The sequence below is a fragment of the Pogona vitticeps genome, chromosome 5 (assembly GCF_051106095.1).
Source record: "Pogona vitticeps strain Pit_001003342236 chromosome 5, PviZW2.1, whole genome shotgun sequence".
Lineage (NCBI taxonomy): Eukaryota > Metazoa > Chordata > Lepidosauria > Squamata > Agamidae > Pogona > Pogona vitticeps.
Window position 1 is genome coordinate 28,000,635 of NC_135787.1, and position 20,619 is coordinate 28,021,253.

At 40.7% G+C, this 20,619-nt stretch overlaps 1 protein-coding gene across 2 annotated transcripts in view; it reads right to left on the reverse strand.

Annotated features, from left to right (window-relative positions):
* LOC110083896 (bifunctional heparan sulfate N-deacetylase/N-sulfotransferase 4) overlaps window positions 1-20,619 on the reverse strand; it is a 138,951-nt gene that overhangs the window by 2,193 nt on the left and 116,139 nt on the right. For both annotated transcript variants that reach the window (XM_078376627.1, XM_078376626.1), the window contains 5 exons: window positions 11,626-11,749; window positions 9,773-9,947; window positions 4,903-5,073; window positions 2,567-2,676; window positions 651-753 (listed from right to left, as the gene is read on the reverse strand). In XM_078376627.1, the coding sequence (XP_078232753.1) occupies window positions 651-753; window positions 2,567-2,676; window positions 4,903-5,073; window positions 9,773-9,947; window positions 11,626-11,749 (683 nt within the window). The remainder of the gene's footprint in view (window positions 1-650; window positions 754-2,566; window positions 2,677-4,902; window positions 5,074-9,772; window positions 9,948-11,625; window positions 11,750-20,619) is intronic.

Genomic DNA, 20,619 nt, shown 5'->3' on the forward strand with positions numbered 1-20,619 from the left:
GCCCATGTTGCCCTTCAGGCTGGTTGGGTGGCTTTGGATCCTGGAGAAAGAGGGGCAAAACAAGGATTGGCAACAAAAGCAACAGTGAAAACAAAGATGATCCATTCCAAAAAAAAAAAAGGGGGGGGCGGATATTTCATCAATAAAGGTAAAGGTAAAGGTTCCCCTTGACAATTTTTGTCCAGTTGTGTTCGACTCTAGGGGGCGGTGCTCATCCCCATTTCCAAGCCATAGAGCTAGCGTTTGTCCGAAAACAATCTTCCGTGGTCAGATGGCCAGTGCGACTTAGACACGGAACACTGTTTCACCAATAGACCACCTCAAACCTGCTTACAGCATTGATCTGCTGTTAATTTTTGCTTCATTGAGACAGCAAAATTGTACTCAGTAGCAAGAAAGGCCAAAACCCTATTGTGATATAACACATGCATAAGGGAAATGGTGCAGCTCCCACTTTCTTGGCATCCAATGCCCACCTCAGTGTGCAACTGAATGAACAATGAAGCTCATGACCAGGGTGGGTGTGAACATGCAACAGATAGCCAGTACAACCGTGTGCACTACATGATCTGAGATTTGCACTAGGTAAACATGATAGGATTGTGATCACTGCTTTAATTACTAAGACAAGTATATGACAAAAACCATACCTCTTGATCCATTGGTGGGTATTTCCGACCTTTGCTTTTCCCCAGACATTTTGTCTTTCCTCCTTCCAGCAGCTGACACCAAAATCCTTTCTGGGGATCAAAGCTACAAAAGTTTGCCTAGATTATTGTGAAGTCTGGATAAGGGGACAGCTAAAGCCAGTCTCACCCATCTAAGGCAGCCATTTAAACTTATCTCAAAAGCCATGCTGGCAGAGATTTGTAATATTATCCTGAAAAGTCAAAGATAGGGTGGTTGTAATGCTTTTAAAAATACACACCAAAGAATGAGGCAAAGGCCATACTTGGTTTTGAATATACTGTTTTCAAACTTAAGTCATACATAAAACATGGTGAAAGGGTTGCATTAGGTCATATGGGGAAAAGTGTGTATTCCATTCGGCAGGTGTTGGAAAGGTCTAACTCTAATTGGTTGGAATACAAATGGCAGTAGCTATTATACAACCATACACACACACCTATACAGACAGGGCAAGAGTGACAGCGAAAAAGATCCAGGCGGTATTTTGCCTTGCTTCTTTTTTTACTTCCCATAGCAATGCAGCTGCATATACATAAGTGAGCATACTCCAGACAAAGAAGGGTTACTTTTCCAGCTCTGTCTGTTACTGTGCTAATTTTCAACATTCAATCTGCCCATGGTAGTGGTATCAATTAAAATGAAATAAATCATTGATTAAATGGATACATTGAGGAGAGATTCATTTCTAGCTTGGATTTCGCAATCTCATTTTTTTTGCATAGCAAAGTGGTTTTGCTGGCTTTCAATAATTTCCCAAGAGAAGAAACGATATTACTTGCTATGCACAAGGAAAGAAACAATACCATAGAACAGTGTTCCAAACAATGCATCAGCTTTCAAAGAAATGCACTTAAGTTTACCAAGGCAGAGTGTTAATTTGGAAGAACTTTTTCCATCCTGTAAAACACCAAAGGTATTTGCTGGAACCAACTGATTTTTTTAGTATTTGGTGCCAAATATAGCCATGATAATTGAGTATGGGTGTGATCCAGCCACAGTTAAGGATTTTTACATGCCCTTGGTTTCATTGGACACTCCTGTTTTGGCTGCTAAATTGTTAAAGGGCTTAACATGGGCTCTCTCTGTAGGAGCAAAAAAAAACCCCCTATGTTATTCTTATACGGATCAGCCATAACATTAAAACCACCTGCCTAATATCATCTAGGTCCCTCTAGTACTGCCAAAACAGCTCTGATGTGCCAAGGCATGGACTCCACAGTCATCTAGCCATCACTATTTGGCCCTTGTCAAAGTCACTCAGATTTTTTCGTGTGTCCATATTTACTGCTTTGAATGCCTGAAATTCAAGAATTGACTGTTCACTTGATGCCTAATATATCTGCCTCCTTGACAGTTGCCATTGCAATGATATAATCAGTGCTATTCACTTCACTTGCTGGTTCTTTCAATGTTGTGTCTGATCAGTGTGTGTATCTCAGTGCACATTCTGAGTCCATTGAACTAAAACATATTGGAATATGTATGTGTACAATTCGAATACATGGACAATTTAAACACACCCACCCACAGCACAAATGAGAACATACTTGAATGTGGAGGAACCACCGATTGCACAATGTTTAATCCTTTAAGTATGAGTGGGGAATGTGCAGCCTGCTTAAGCTTTTCGACTGTCACCTTTATAAGTCCTGGTGAGTAGAGCTAATGCTGAAGGATCATGAGGCTTAAAGCTTGGCAACACCTGGAGGCCCACACACTCCCCATTCATGGGTAAGTAGGACACATCAAGTGGATAAAGACGTTTCATTTGTTATGCAAGCCTTCACATGATACAGTATAACAGATTGCCAATAGAAAGTGCAGGGGCTGAAGATTATAACAAGGGAAAGAAGAAAATGACATAAAAGAGACTCACGTTAGGGCTTCAGAATAATTATAATGAGGAGAAACTCCCAGAAACTTCTGCACTTCATCCATTATGCTAGCTGGATCACTTCTTAGCTGCTGTCCATCGATTATTAGCAACTGTATAAACAAATACATTGTTTATTTATATATGTCATGTCAATCAGATGAAGTATGAAGCAATGCTGCATGATTAATATATCTAGAAAAAAAGATGACTTGTCACCAAATCCTGTTTGCTGTGACATAACGTGAGAAATGTATCTATTATAATGCATCAGAATCACTTCATATTAGCAAAGCTCTTGAAATCACCCTTAAGTGTGATCAGCCTGTGATGGGCAAGGATGTCCTCACCAAAAATACATCAGTGAAAGATCAAAATGGTTATGAAGTATCTTCCCATTTATGTATCTGGATTGCAGCACCATCACAAAGGAAGGCATAACCACCAGCATCTGGAAGAAATTACTCTTTATCGTTCTTTAAGTGTATGTCTGTCCTGTGTGCAAACACTTAGATCCAATTGGTGGATCATGGGATTTCCCCCCCTGAAACAAAGATTTCATATGAACCTGACATTGTCTACTCCCCAGATAGGTCAACTCCCCATCTCTTTCACTTTCCCCAGCTCTTATCCCAGTACATTGTACTAGTCCCAGACCAACATGTACATCCTAAATCCATTGGCTTGTCCCAGCTACAGCAGACCTTTTAATTTTCTATTTAGCAATTGATTCCCAGGGACAATTGGATCCATTGATTTATTTAGGACTGGGAATTGGATTGAGATTTATATGCTTTGCGGAATGTTTTAATCCTAGTGCTTGCCTGCGTACACAAACATCTCTACAGACAACCATGCTACCTATATTGAGAGAGCTCACTGTGTATATATATCTATATTTATGGCATATTCAAGGCATGAAGAACATTGTTTGAAATTCTGCTCTGCCACCATTGCTTATATTTTGGAAATGTCAAGATTAACTGCTCTGGTACCATACTGGAAGTGTGTGATTACAGCGATTTTGATGCTGCTGTGGTTCTTGAGAACAGTATATGGTTTTAAAAGCTGCCTTACTGGATATTCTTTGTGTGTGAACTTAGTTTGAATAATTGAAGTTTTGAGTGCACATTATTAATTATGAGTGCACAACAACTGCAATGTACTTTAGTACATTTGGTTAAGTGCTCAGTGTTACAACTCTTGTAAAATGAATCTCACCAAGCAAGCACGCAGAAGAAGCAGCAGTGGTGCAGGTGAATACTTTTAGATGGTAATGGCTCTACCAACACCCTTTAGAGGGCTAGGTTGCAATACATCACACACCTACTTTTTTTTTTTCCTCTGAAAAGAAAATCCCATACTTTACAGTTAAGAAACAGCATATTAGAATGTTCAACCAGGATACACAAAATTGGGATTCAAAGCTCAGCTTAGCCGAGAAACTCATGTTCTTGGCCCGTCACATATTCTCAACCTGGCCTATGTTACACAATTGTGGTGAGAATAGTGTGGGAGGAGGAGAGCCATGTATAATGTCATTGGAGGAAATGTGTGATGTAAATGGAACAAACAGGCAGACAAAACAAACAGTTTCTATATGCCCAATAAATTGCCAAAACTAAGCACAAACTCATTCTGACAAAGAAAAACCTGCTCAGAGGACTTCTCTTTTATCAGAGTGGGATCAACATGACTTCAGGGACAAAAGGGAGGAAATTTCTACTGCCCTGACACTGAACACAGGGGCTTGGAAATAAACAGTATTTCTGCAGGTTACTCAGTCACAAGATACAGAGAAAAAGTAGTTTTCTTCCAGGTGTTTGGTATGGGTGGACCCTCTGAGCACCAGGCTTGCTTGAATCCCATGCTTTAGTGGAATGTAGTCTTAATATTGTATCTGTGGCCTTGCTGAGTTATCTCTGCAATACCAGAAGCTCTTACACAAATAATTTTTGCACAAAAATATTCCTATGGAGAAAAAAGGACTGGGAAAATATTTACACTGTTATGTTCCAACATTCATATTTATTTATATAAATCACTGATCTTCTGGGACCTCTTAAAAATTCCACAGTCTGTAGATGTCAAGAGATTTCCCAAATTTCCCCTATAGTGAACTCTTTCAGTATTGAATGAACATTTTTCTGTATGCCAAATACTTAATCTTTTAAAACGAGCCATTAAATGTATGCTTGAGGTGTTTCAATCCATTATTAAGCAAGTTACAATATTACAATCCATTATTAAGCATATTACAGTATTAAACAGGTTATCAAGATATGATGATCCTTTATCATGGGGGAGGGGAATAGAATACTTAATAAAATGGAAATTACCTGTGAAGTAGGGAAGTGCCTTAGCCATCTTTCTATATGGATAGCGTACCAGCCAGGAATCAAACACCTTTTCTGCAGAGTCCTTAGCTCAGGGGGTGCCCAGTCATCTGAAGTAATAACTTCATAGAAATTGAACTTCAGAGCAGCAGCATCCTCATGGGAACGCTGATGCTAATTGAAAGAAATTTGATGGAAATTAATCCCAAGCCAGGTAGAGATTTACCCTAGTCCCCTAGACATCTACCAGAATGTCTTTCCCCAATTCTGATTAATGTGGCAACTGTAAACAGTTGCAGACAAATTGCTGACATGTCTTTGTTCTCATTGTACCCATCCATCCATCCATCCATCCATCCATCCATCCATCCATCCATCCATCCATCCATCCATCCATCCATCCATCCATCCATCCATCCATCCATCCATCCATCCATCCATCCATCCATCCATCCATCCATCCATCCCTACGAGCATGGGCTGATGACATTCCATACTTATGATTAAGTGGGATTGATGCTACAAAAGCATATTTCATGATAAATTTGTTAGTTATTAAGGCAAAAGTGGGAAACTGTTTTCACTCTAAGATTAATATCCAATCCCTCCAACACAGAGAGAAACTGAACACAGGGCTGAAGGCAACAGCTTGGGACCAGATATACCAGTATATTTAAGGTCAAATCTCTTACTGCTAGTATATTGGCCTAGGAGAGGCATTTTGAACTATTTAGAGCAGTGGTGTTGAACTGTGGCCCTCCAGATGTTCTTGGCCTTCAACTCCCAGAAATCCTGGCCAGCAGAGGTGGTGGTGAAGGCTTCTGGGAGTTGAAGTCCAAGAACATCTGGAGGGCCACAGTTCGACACCACTGATTTAGAGTAAGAAAAATCCTGTCCTAAGTCATTAGGTGATTCTATCATTGAAAAGGGGAAATAAGGACCAAAGAGAACTGAACTAGCACCTGAAAGGGCTAGTTTGATCTCAGGAATTAAGGATAACCACCCCAGTTGGTTATCTAAGACTCTTGTTTTTAATTGTTCTGGAAATCATTTTACTTAAAGAAATCTAGCTACTGTCATTCATGCTTGATAAACTCTAACTGATATAATATGCTGTTGCTCACCTTTTGACAGATGAGAGTATAGAATCATAGAATAATGGAGTTGGAAGGGGCCTATAAGGACATCAAATCTAACCCCCTGCTTAATGCAAGAATCCAAATCAAAGCAGATCAGACAGATGGTTGTCCAATTTTCTCTTGAATGCCTCCACCGTTGCTGCACTCAGCACCTCCTGAGGTAATTAGTTTCATTGTTGTGCTGTTAAGGGTTTTTTCCTGATATTCAACCTAAATCTGACTTCCTGTAGTTTGAACAACACAACTATTCTAAAACTGGCATTGGCTAACACACTTCACATTCAGGTTGAAATCAAGATTCTGTGTTTCACTTTTAAAACCCTCTATTGTCTAGCTTTCAGATAGCAGGAGGGACAGTTTTTCATATATGCCTCCTACCACTTAACTTTGTTTTAAATTAACTAGTGAGACCCTGCTCCATGTTTCCATCTCTAAGGAGAATACTGTTACTAACATTGTTATTATTTCTACAGCTTGCATGCCTGCTTCTCAGCAGGACTGTAGATAACTTACAAATAAAATGCACACAAATTAAAAACAAGCAAAGCAACGTATAAAGTTTTCGGATAATAACAATAGGATGTGGGGAGAAAATCTAAAGTGTGTTCCCCTGACAAGTCCCCTGACAAGGTAACTTTCCTTGGTATCTTTTTTTGTAGACAAAGAAAACGTATGTGCTCAGTCATGTAGTTAACACAGGATCAAAACTTTCTACTACTGCGTTCATGTTTTTTAAAGGTTATCCTGGGACATGGTGGCACTGTGGGTTAAGCTGCAGAAGCCTCTGTGCTGTAATGTCGGAAGACCAGCAGTCGTAAAATTGAATCCAGGTGACGGAGTGAGCTCCCGTCGCTTGTCCCAGCTCCTGCTAACCGAGCAGTTCGAAAGCATGTAAAAATGTGAGTAGATAAATAGGGACCACTATGGTGGGAAGGTCACAGCATTCAGTGTCTAGTCGTGCTGGCCACGTGACCATGGAAACTGCCTTCGGACAAAGGCTCTATGGCTTGGAAACGGGGATGAGCACTATGCCCTAGAGTCGGACACGACTGGACTAAATGTCAAGGGGAACCTTTACCTTTACCTTATCCACTGTTTTAATTCAAGTTCTTTCCTACTTGAATGTTTAATATTTAGCAAACAATCTTTTTTTCTTGAATGACTGTCTGGAGATATCACAAATGAATACACAACGTAGATACAGAATATCCACTGTCCATGTTTAGTTCTCCCTTTAGGGATTGGGGCAATGGATCCTAAAGTAATGCTGCTCTAGTGACCAGTATCTTCTTGTGAAGCTCCACCAGTGCACTAGGAATGCAGTCACTGGTAACAGCAGCTTGCTGCTGATTAAGGAGTTCCTTTTTCAATTTCGGGATGCATGCAACTTGTGCACAATGAGAAGTTGCATGTATCTTGATTTTTTTAAAAAAAATAAGAATGTTTTAATTAGTGGCAATCTGTTGTCAACAGTGACATGATACCTGCTTGTGACATTGAAGAAATGATGGACCCGGAAGACAGAAGTGTGCCGTCTGTAAGAAAAGAAAAATATGAAGAAACAGACCTGATAGATTTGACAGAAGGGCTGGGAAAGATGACTGTGAAAAGCATCAATGTAAAAGACCCTGGATAAATTGCACCAGGAGGGGGAGCTATTTTAGCAGGAAAAGAGGGAGAACTAAAAGAAGATGTGAGGGAAGAAGAGAGGCAGTTGGAAAGTAAAGAAGTAGAGGAAGGATGGTGGTCAGTTGAGGTGTGTGAGAAAATTAAACATATAGAAGGCTGGGTGGAGATAATTAAGGAAGAGTCCTGGACAGGGAATGGGTTATTTTTTAAGGTGCCTAGTGAAGAAGTGGAGCAAGAATGGAACAGAAAAGTGTATAGAAAGCCGCGTTACTGGGGCCAGGCTTCTGAGAGGTGGAGATGTAGAAAGGAGAGAGAGAGAGAGAGAGAGAGAAGAAAGGGAAGCTCAAAACCTAGAGAAGCAGGCATGTATAGAAGTGTTTGGGAAGCCCTGTGGGATGAGTCCCTTCAAACTTCATCTCAGACTGGACCCAAGCACTAGTTTTGAAGCCATTTGGGGGGGGGGTAGCGGGTTTACCACCCTTATTCCTCCTTAATATGGAGGTGAAGGAGTCGAGGCAAAACGTAAAACCCGGATCAAGGCATTAGTTCTATCCCATGCCTGTTGCAAGGAGATCTGTTGAATGTAAAGAAAGAAAGTGCTGGAGGAAAGATGATAGAAAAGTGAATTGTTTGTTGACTTAGATCCACTAAGTTTGATAAGTTATGTCATGTATGTCTGGGACATGGAGATCTGAGGGGGAAGGTCAAGGAAACGCTCACACTGCTACACCACAGGATGTCCTGGCCAATATTACTTTACTCTCAGCCCTAGAGAGGTGGCAATTGCACATGCCATAGGTTGGAGAATGCCACCAGCCCATTTCTAGTTGGCTATGGCTCACTGCCACTGTTGCAATCAAGCTGTGGATATGAAAAAAAGAGAGTCACCTGCCAGTGTGTTTAACTCCCTGCAACTGAAAACAAAAGGCAACTGAACATTGGGATTTATTATATAAATGGCTTGAGTCACCAGATAGTGCTTGAACAACATAGAATTAAACTAAGATGTAACTGTAAGTTGAAACCTGGAGGGCAATCAAATTGTAGAAACGTGAAAAGTAGACTTGATATTACAACATGAACAAACAGATTGGATGACAGTACATTTTGTGCTCTCTTCCCCCTTTTCTCCCCCCCCCCCCCGGTATCCCCCTCTACCTTTTGTACTCCTTACCTTATCCCTAGTTTTTCAAAATAAAAAAAAAAATAAATTAAAAAATGAGAATGCAACCAGCCCATTTCTAATTGGCTATAGCTCACTACCACTGTTGCAACCAAGCTGTGGATATCAAAAAAAGAGTCACCAGCCAGCATGTTTAACTCCAGATCTAGGTGTGCAACTTTTGACACCAGAGTCTACTGCTCAGGGCTTCTCATAAGGAGGCAAGATGGCCATGTTAATAGAGAAATATTGGTAGCTCATGGTCTGAATAAGGGGGTTCACCAACTTGCCCATTTAGGATGACTCCCCCTCCCCCCCCGATTGCACTATTTGCCATCCCTGTGGAGCATAAATCATGCTATTTATACTGCCTACTTTTTCCTTCCATTTAGAGTTTGGGGAGCCTCTTCTAGGCTAACCAAATTCAAATGTAGAGACAAATGTTACCCTAAGTGCTTGGCACCAGTGACTACAGAGGGTTATTTTAGCTTTTTAGAATGGAAAAATAATGCTGACAATGGCTGGGAAATTAGTAAACCATGATGTTATAGGGAAGAGGGCGTGGCTCTCAAGTCCCAGATAAGCTGTATTTGGCTCAGAGCCTGAGATTTCCCACTCTGAGCCTAAAGATTTGATGGTATGAAACAGTAAACAAAAAGGTGTGCTGCTTATATACTGCCGAAAGCACTCTCTCAGAAGTTTAGGAGTTAATTATGCAGTTTACACATAACTGTGTACATTACAGACCTCAGAAGGAATGAAGGCTGAGTGAACTTTGAGCCAGCTACCTGGGACTGATCCCTGGCTTGTGAGCACAGTACAATGGTTTAGCCACTGTGACACAAGGTGCTTTTTTCATTAGTAAATCCTAAAAAAATGGCTATTAAAGTAATAGATAGGAAGTGAGTTGATCGCAGTAAGATGTCCCCCACCAATATCATACCTGATACCAGGAATATGCTCGGTCAGATGGATCAATGAGAATGGTGATGATTTTTGCTTTTGGAATCAAGGAGGCAGCCCGTTTGGGAGCTTCTTCTGAATGAAAGTAGTTGGCACTTTTCTCAAACAAGATATCAGTGGTGGTATTAGAAGGGGTGGGGAAAAAGCTCATATACCTACAAGTAAAATATAATAGTAAAACATGTTAGAACACTTCTTCTCCACACAACCACAAAGTAAGTATTTCATAATCTGGAAACCTATGTACTGGATGTGCATGTGTGTGGAAATAAATATGTGTGTCTCAGGTCAACTATGTACATTGGGGCAATCATGAACAAATGTAGACCATGACATATCATCACCTATAGGCACTACAGTGTATGCTCCAAGATAAGGAAAGGAGATCAAGTGGCCCTAGATAAGTTGCTAAACTACAGCTCTCACTGTGCTTGACCACCGACTATGCTGGCTAGACAAACTCCAACACACTGAAGGCATACCACCACACATATATCCAGTCACATCTGATATTGGAAGTTATGCAGGATCAGGCCTGGTTTATACTAGCACGGCATAGCACTGAGGACTGCTAGAGATTTCCAGATAGAATTAGGAGATAATCCAGCCTGAAACCCTGGAGAGCTAATACTGGCCAGATTTTATTTACTGAAGATACCAGGGATTGGATATGGAAACTTATTCATGTAGAGCCGTGGTTCTCACCTTGGGTTCCCAGATGTTCCTGGATTAAAACTCACAGAAATCCTGGCCAGCAGAAATCCTGAAATCTTCTTCACCAACAATTGCAGTCCAAGAGCATCAAGGGACTCAAGGTTGGGAATCACTGATGCAGAGTATGGTTGCAACTAGAGATGGGGGTATTCGTATACAAATGCCCCCCACACAGCTGGACATAATGAGGATCCAGTCCACTCATGCATCCGCTCGAATCACTCTGGAGCTTGCAGTCGGCTATCCACTCCTGGCAGAAGGAGGGAAGACAAGTCTCTCTGCCAGGCTGATGAGTGGATAACCAACTGTGAGCTCTGGAGCGACTGGAAGGGAGAGCAGAGCCAGCAGTGGTGGTGTCATTGTGAGTGGATGGTCTAGCCCCAGGATATTAATATTCGAATACCCCCATCTCTAGTTGCAACCATTCAACTAGAGCCCTTCTGTATAATATATTCCTGTAAAGTCTTTATCATAATGCCACAGTCCTATTTGTTATGCCTACTGGAATAAAACCACATTAAATCTTGGTTATGAATTGCCCCCAGGTCAATGTAGGCATTTGTTTTGGAAATCAGTTGTGTGATGGGGGCAACAGCATGTGCCTACATCAACATCTCAACATGTGGCAATTCACAGTTGAAAGTTATGTTGATGGAGTTTTGCCTGGGTAATTTTTTAATTGGATTCTACCCACTGTATAATATCTGCTCATCTGTCTGTCTATCTGTCTGTCTGTCTGGTACTTCTGCTTTATTTTCACTGACATAATCATTCCCAAAGTTGATTTTGCATTTTCTCTGCTCCTGATGCTAATTCACAATACATCTGGAACAGCCAATTAAAAACAAATTAAAAGAGACAAGAAAGGAACAAAAGATGAAAGCCCAACTCTTTCATCAACTGCATTTGTTTACGGGAAAACATAAATATTGGTATAATAATGTCAAGTGAGGGGGAAAAAAAGAGACCCTTCCTTGCAAACCTCAGTTCAAACTAATTTCCAAATCATTCTCGTGCAGAACATTCATCTGGAAATTATGTAGATGTCACAAATACTTCTATAATTGCTCCTCTGTGGTTTAGCATATGCTAACAATGGACATTTGTAATTTTTCTTACCAGTCAATTCCCTTATGATAGTTGTTTCCATTAAAGAACTGAACTTCTTCAAAGGTTTTTGGACTAGGGAGATTACTAATGATGGAAGGATGCATAAGGAGAAATAAATAAAGCGCTGTTGTTCCTACAGGGACAAAAAAAAAATATCAACAGAAGGTAGGATTATATCATAGTTTAAGAAAGGACAAGGGTAGAAAGCATTTAGAAATATTTTTTTCAGGAAATATATTCCCTTGTGAAGAAAAGAATCCCAGTTATGGAAAAAATATGTTAATAGTATCAGTCCTAGCAAAGACTTATTAAATTGCTTAAATTTTGCTCTCTGATGAGCTAATGAGGCCCCTACTGACTTCAGTGGCAAGCCTGTCTGTGTGTTTAAAGGCAACATTTTCCAGGCATCTCAGAAAGTATTTTTAGCACAATAATCTACCGTAGTTTATGGACATGATCTTTTACACCCATCCCAACCTATCCTACACTCCTATATATGTGTAAAGATGTATACGTATTTTTCTGGTTTTATGGCTCTATGTCCAACTGAACTATTAAGTGGTTTCACCTTTTGTCCAAAAGAATGTCTACCAAAGCACACGTACTAAAAATAGTATCTCTTCCAACTGCTGTCAAGAGCATATGGTGGGTGTAAATCTACAGCTTTTTCCATGCTCACCATAATATTGTGAGGCTGACCAAGCTAAAAGGAAGTAGTTTTCAGGTAACCTGGCACACTTTATGACAGGGAATATATATCCATTTTGCTGTAAAATAATGGAATCTATTGCAATCTACTCCAAAGAAATGTGATTAGAATTAGAATTAGATCCATGCAACTGAATTAGATCCCTGCAACATCAACTGAGATCTGATCCAATGCAGAGTAGATCTGCATTGGATCAAAACTCGGTCAGATTGGTCCAAAGAGGTTTGATAAATCCAGACATTAAAGTAAGGAAAAGTGCACATCTGTCTCCAAAATACTGCAAACAGCAACACAAAAGGAAGAGGCCTAGGGTGGGGAGGAAGGCAGGGATAGGGCAAGAGCTGGACGTTCCTCATTAATAGCTCTAGCTTCAAATATTGGCAACAATCTCAGCTTCTTGTTGTTACTCCTCTTTTACTGAACTCTGGACAGCACAATGACAATTTTGACTTTGGAATCTCACTAACACTCTCCAGATCAGAGAGCTGGGGAGAGAAGAATAGTGAAGAATAAATAATCAATCTTCTCTCTTCTGCACTATGGCTAGTCTTCTGTTACGAGTAGCAGCAGAAACAAGAGCTTTGCTGGAGTTCTGTGGCACTTATTTGTTTACTGCCTCTCCTTCCATATATGATCCTTGTGGTGCAATTGTTAAACTGCAGTACTGCTGTCAAGCCTCTGCTCACAGCCTAATTCCAACAGGCTCAGGTAACTAACTCAAGGTTGTCTCTTCCATCATTCTGAGGTCTGTAAATTGAGTACCCAGATCACTGGAGTGGGGGGGGGGGATGTGTAGCCTGCATAACTAAATTGTAAATTGCCTAGAGAATGATTTAAGCACTATGGGGCAGTATATAAGCAGCACACTTTGCTTTGCTTTATAATTTATTTACTATTTATTTATTTTATTTTTATGCCACCTTTCTGTCTATAGGGGACCCAGGGTGGTTCACAACAATTTAAACTGTACATTATAGCAATTTTAAAATGCTGCGTAAAACTATATTAAAAACATAAATTCATATTTAAAACAATTTTTAAAAGACTTGAATATAACTTGATTTCATAAATTGAGTGCTCTATAGACCCCCACTTATTGCACTTATTGCTTAAAAGCCTGTCTAAAAAAGAAAGATTCTTTGCCTGATGACAGAAGGACTAGAGGGAGGGAGCCAACCTCGCTTCTTGGGGCAGTTTATTCCAAAGCCTGGGAAGAGCCACTGAGAAGGCCCTTCTATCCTTGGCTCCTCAAAAAATGGAAGTGACCTGGGCCCCTCTCCAATTCTGAGAGGGCGAGGTTGTGTTTGTCTGTGTATACTGTGAGTGTGTGTCAGTCTAAAGGCACAAAGTGCATAGAAACACTGCCACAGCGCAGAAAATCCATATTTATACCACATATCTTAAAACAATTAAGGGAGAAAATAGCTGTGGCTAGTACAAACGCCTCTGGACCCACCTCTCTGCAATTTGGAGCCTTAGTCCCATTTGAAGGACTGCTATGTCTCCAAACTTCATTCAATTTCATGCAAAAAATTATGGTAGTTTTCATCTCTCAGTGTAAGTCAACATGAAGCACAAAGTTTTGGATTTGAGATGTAGGTTCAGTCCAAATTGCCCTAGAGCAACTTATGGCCCAATCGGAATCACCATATTGGGCCACAAACCCACAGACTGTAGTCCTTTCTACACCCAAATAGTGAAGACATTGGCTAAGGCTTCTGGAACAGACTGTCACAAAAAGTGCTGGCTCTTCTTAGTTGGACTTTTTCATCAGATGCTTCACGGTCATCTGTCAAGCATTCTGTAGTACTGAACATGCTGCATTAGTAGGCACAGAGCCTAGGGAACTTTCAGATCTCTTCTAATGTTATGATTCCTCTCAAAGAGAAATGAGTTGAAGATGTCATGGCTCAGAAAGGGAAGATGAAATAATGTCTGATTTCAAACCTGTTTACAGCTGTGACCTTTTAAATCAGTTTTATGTAATTAGGTTCAGACGATTTTAAAGTTTTATCTAAAAGCTTTATTTTTTTCACCATAGTTGGTAAACAAGTTGATCTGATTAGCAAGTCAATGAGGTTTCCTTAAATATATCATGTTATGTTGTGGTGGGAAGAAAAGAGAAATGGTTCTAAGACAATGATAATTTCATATCAAGAATGAGATTCCACCAGTTACTTGTCATCATCTTACTAGACCCTAGGGAGTCTGTAAACAGGGCAATGCAAGAAGTTTTCTTCTTGCTATGAGGTAGTTTACAGTATTTGTTATTTCATTTCATTTTAAATATTTCTATTCCACCTTTCTCTCTGAAAGGGCACTAGGTGGCTGAGGACTTCTGCAAATCTCTGTAAATCGGAATATTTAAAAGTGTAATACGCATGTAGGCTTGTTAGTTATGATATATTCAAAAGTGGTTCCTTTGGACCTTAGTTTGTGCCTTGGTGATTATTCAGCCTGCCCCTTTGTGCTTGTTGTATGTGGGATTAGATTCACGAAGGGAGAAGACACATGCTGTTCATAGATAAATTCAGTAGCTCACAATTCTAGGATTTTCCAGACAAGACAAATTTCCCACATCCACTTCAGCCAGACTTCAGGCACAGTTGTGGTTGCCTTGGTGGATGGTCTAAGATGGGAACTGAAGTGCAGGAATGTGTCCTTGTCAGTTGTTCTGGACTTCTCTGAGGCTTTTACACCATTGACCACTGTATGCTTCTGAATCATCTTTCCTGCGTGGGAACTGGAGGCACTTTTTATGATGCCTCTGGACATTCCTAGAGTGGCAGGTTCAGAAGATAGTGCTGGAGGCCGTTTTGACAAAGTGGCCATTACTACAATGTCCCTCAGAGTTCTATCTTATCCACTATGCTGACATATATTAAAAACAACAACACTGGGAGAGGCTATTCAGCATTATGAGATTCATTATGAGTATAGTTAGCTCCATCTCTTTTTCCCCATCTGTAGTAATAGTAATAGATACCTTTATTTGCATAATAAATACATACAAGCATACAAAGGGTACAGGGTACAGCTTATGGAAACAGCCCCTAAAACACTAAAACTTTAAATTGGGATCTCGGGCTGTATTAGTTTTAATTATATCCAACAGAAATTTGCCAAGTATATTAAGAGAATTCTCATCGGTTCGCTGTAAAATAGAACTAAAATAGGCTTCATCGGTAAGCCATCTCAGGCCGATAGCCCAGCTGCAGCCCTACCTTGATGTGGGGTCTCTCACCACTCTGGTGCATGCGCTTGTAGTCTCGGGATTAGACCACTGTAATGCGCTCTACGTAGGGCTCCTTTGAGATTGCTGCGGAAACTACAGGTGGTGCAGAATGCGGCGGCCAGACTACTCAGTGGGCTGAGAAGATACCAACATATCTCCCCCACTCTGGCCGCATTGCATTGGCTGCCCATCCGATTCCGCATTGATTTCAAAGTGTTAACGCTTACTTACAAAGCCCTAAACGTTTTAGGACCTCGATACTTGGCGGAACGCCTTCTCCCATCTAGATCTACCCGTGTCACTTGCGCGAGCCAGGAGATAAGGCTGAGGAGCCTAACGCCGAGAGAGGCCCGAAAGGAAAAGACCAGAAACCGGGCCTTCTCGGCGGTGGCTCCTCGCCTTTGGAACAACTTGCCCCCTGAGATTCGCGTGGCTCCCTCGCTGGGCATTTTTAAGAAACAACTAAAAACATTGATGTATAGGCGGGCCTTCCCAACAGAAAACCCTTGACGATATTTTCTTATTCTGTTCTTTATTATTATTATTATTTTTTATTTACGTTTCTGCTGTAAAGTTTTAAAATTACATTGTTGTTTTTACTGTAAGCCGCCTAGAGTGGTCTAATATGATCAGATAGGCGGGATAGAAATAAAATAAAATAAATAAATAAATAAATAAATAAATAAATAAATAAATAAATAAATAAATAAATAAATAAATAAATAAATAAATAAATAAGCCAGGGCTTTCGTTGTGGTAGAGAAGCAGAATTGGTCCCTCGCAGCCAAATGAAATGGGCAGTGGAAAAAGATGTGGGGTAGCGTCTCTACAACATTCATCGCACAGGGACATAGTCTGTTATTGAAGGGAGTATTGTTAAATCGGCCTGTTAGCACCGCCGAGGGGATTGAATTACAGCGGGCCAAAGAAATCGCCCTTCTAATTTCGGGATTATACAGTGTAGAAATATAAATCGGTGGGCTGCCTACTACCAAGGGGAGATTCCAGAACAAAGGTGAACAAGATCTATTAGCGGCTCTTAATAAGTCTTGTGAGTTGATGTCGGCCAATCTTTGTTTGACAGTTCTTAGGGCAGCCTGGAACGAGAGAGATCCTAAGATGTCCGGGTCTAAACCGATCTGTTTGATCTTCCTTAGCCAACCATCAACGGGGGGGGGGGGGCAGCTATCTTTTTTTAGGTGATAAAGTAGGGTTGTTTGAGAGGTGTCAAAATACATTCTTAGCCAGTATTTGCAAGTTCTATACCAAGCAACATCCTTGACTGGAAGTTGTCCCGTTTCGAGACATAAAGCCTCATAGGGGACACAGTTTGGCATAGCCATGATTCTTCTCAAAAAAATTTTGACATTCCAAGGCATGACTTGTTGAACTGACTTTAAATTTTGGTCAAACAAATATGCCATAAAGTAAACATTCCCTTCCATCCTTCCAAGCAACAATAGCCCATGCTGGCCTGCTTGGAGTCCTGGAAAGCCTTATAGGCATTTTTCCTTCACGGCACATAATAGCTTCACATGTAAGAGCTAATGTCAGATGGAAAAGTTGGAAGTGGAATAGGTTAAATCCCTCCTAGACCTTGATCCAGTATAGTATTCCCAGTCATAATTGCCTTCTGTGTTACAGAGTCCATAGAAGACGAAAAAATTATTACATTCATGTAAAGTATTTTTACATTGCCTTTCTCCCTAAAGGTGATGCATAGCCGTATGATTGCCAGTCTTGCGAGCCTGACAAAAAGATCTATGAAATCTGAGCTGGTATTGTCCTCCCAAAAACACAGTAGCCTTCTGACTGTTCGTGTATTAGTTAAGAGCCTCTCAATATTGATTATGAATATTTATTTTCCTCCAAATTCCTATAAACATACTGCCTTGCAGACGTGGGAGTATCTTGAACAGACCGTAGTTGACCTGTCTACCAAATACCCCCAGGCCAACTTTATTATAGGTGCAGATTTTAATGCCAGGGTAGGCGATGGCCTTGAAATTCTCCAAAAGACACCGAACGGTGGATCATTGCCTGAGCTGCCATTCTATTACAGCTGGCCTAGAGCCTCTAAAGATAAAAAATATAATTCCGCAGGTATTTCTCTTGTCAGCTTCAGTATCCAACAAAATCTTCTTTGGCTTAATGGACTTGTTTCATTTGAGCAGGCCAAGGAATTCACCTTTATCTCTGAGGCAGGCTGCAGCGTAATCGATTATGTCTTAGTGTCTCCATCGTTACTTACCAGAGTATCTGACTTCGCAGTGGATGCGTTCAAACTGAGTGACCACCTTCCTCTCCAACTTAGTCTGAGTGGCTCCCCTGCGAGCAAGGGCCAAACAGCTGAGGTTGTCAAGGTACAGTCCTGTTCCCCTAAATTTCGGTGGGACAGGCTAACCCAGTCAAAATTGGCCCTCCTGTTGGAGGAGCCTAACTTTTTTGCACTCAGCTCCGCCATGCTTTTGGCGAATTCCCCATTGGAAGTGGTAAGGTTGTATAACCAACTAATAGAGCTTATCACCTCTAATCTAGCGCTGCCTGTAAATGCCTCACATTCTGCTCTATGCCAGGGCAACCTGACCTGGTTTGACTATGAATGCCAACAATACAAAAGGGCGGCCAGAAGTTGTTTTAAAAAGTTTAGGCAACTAAACTCTCAGCAGGCTCTTAAAGAATATTTCTCTTTAAACCTCCATCTGAACATGTTAGCAAAATGTAAGAAGACCAAATATGAGAAAGCGCTATGGGAAAAACTTTATCAGGCCACAATTCACTTTAACCCTCGCTCCTTCTGGGCGTTAGCGAATGGGTCTTTCAAAGCGAAAGGTCACGATCCCAAGGCAGTCCCTGTCTATGACTGGAAATTGCACTTCTCAAACCTCTTTTTTGACAACACAGCCTCTTCGTCTGTAGAGGCTTCCGAACTATTTGCCACCCCGAATTGGCCGCAAGTGTCTACATCAGAAATTAAAGTCCTAATCGCCTCACTCAAGACTGGTAAGGCGGCTGGTCCTGATATGATTATGGGAGAATGGTTGAAATCCAACCCTGATTTCTGGGCCCCTATTCTGGCAGGACTTTTTTCAACGGCAATTGCCAGCGGAATCCTTCCGGAATCCTGGAGGCAAGCCATCGTTGCCCCTATATACAAAAAAGGGGACCCTTGTCTCCTGGAGAATTACAGGCCAATTAGCCTTCTTTCAATAGTAGGCAAGTTGTATGCCAACTATCTCTTGGTCCATCTTAATACTTGGATCACCCAGAATAACATCCTAGGCATTTAACAGATTGGGTTCAGACCAGGCCACTCCACCTTGGATCACTGTGCTGTCCTGTCCCATCTTGCTTATAAGTATTCCATAAAAGTCAACTCAAAATTATTTGTAGCTTTCCTTGACTTAAAAGCTGCCTTTGACAGTGTTGACAGGCAGTTACTCTGGTCCAAACTGGAGAGAACCAGAATTCCTTCTAATCTGATTAACCCCATCAGGCAACTGTACTCTAACACCTCTTGCAGAATAAGATGTTCTTGGGATGGCCTTCTTACTGAAGAGATCCCTACAAATAAGGGAGTTAAGCAAGGATGCCCACTGGCTCCGACCTTATTTAACCTGTTTTTAAACGACCTGGCTCCAGAATTATTAACCGTTGATGGCCATTTTCCAACTCTTGGTGATCGCAAGATTCCAGTCCTTTTATATGCCCCCATCTGTACCCAAAGAAATTGTTTTGGCTCTGAACTAGTATCTGTGCCAATAAGGAGATCTGACCTGATGAGGCTTACAATGTTGTAGCTGAATCCAGAGGTGCCACTTCTAGTCAGTCAAAATTTGACCCAAAGAATGGGGATTCAGTCTGTGTTTGATAGGATCAAACTGTTCTTGAAGATGTAGTTATTATGTTTGGTTGTATTCCCAGATTCAACACTGAATTTACATGCTCAGGTTTCAGAATTGGCCAAAAGAGTGTTTACATAATCAAGGCTAGTGTACTATAATACCTGTTCCTGAAGATGTCAAATCTGGTCAGAGTGACACTTGTCTTAGGTACAGTACAATCCATTCCAATCGCTTGGAAACATCAACTGGTCAAAAATATTATGACCAGAAAGTTGATAGGAGCTGGTTGCAGTAAGCATGGGACTAGCTTGACACAGTTCCACTGACAACTAGTATGTTTCCAGGCACAGTTAAAAGTGCTAGTTATGACCTTTATCTACTTTGGGGACAAGCTATATTCGGTCATATAAGTTCCTTGAATGTTAATATATTCAGGGTAGCCTTTCTCACAGTTGTGTCATCCTTAAAAGCATGTTTGGTGGGAAATCAATAGAGGTCCTTTACAGGAGCTAATCTCAAGCTCTAAAATGACCTGCTAAACACTGGAAACTAAGTTGGTCCTATTTCTATTGCCCTTCCACACAAAGGCAAATACGTTTTCTGTTACATATTTATTTATTTATATGCTATTTATGCCAGGTTGCTGTTGAAGATATTGTAACTGGTTAATGGCCATCATCATCATCATCATCATCATCATCATCATCATCATCATCATCATCATCATCATCATCATCATCATCTTCTTCTTCTTCTTCTTCTTCTTCTTCTTCATTATCATCATCATCATCATCATCATAATGAACATCACTATTATCGCTATCATTATTATTATCACTATCATCATCATCATCTGCACTTGACAGCCAGCTGAAGCAAATTCTGCTTTTCTGCTGTGTATACCTGTATGATAAGAGGTGCATCTACCTGTTTTGAAATATGTATTTCTCTTATTCATTTATAACAATTTAAAATGTATTCTTAATAAATTTGGGTGTACATTAAAATGTGCTTCAACCCTTTCATCATTGCATTGCTGTATTTCAGTTGCTGGCTCAAGAACTCTTCCTTTGGCAGAATGTTTAATTCCTTCCTGAGCTTATTTGTTGCTGAAAGAGATGCAGGTTATTTTCTTTCTGTCTTGGGATATATTGCCTGAAATCCTATTCATGCAGCTATATCACATGACATTAGCAACCACTCAGGTTTTTGGG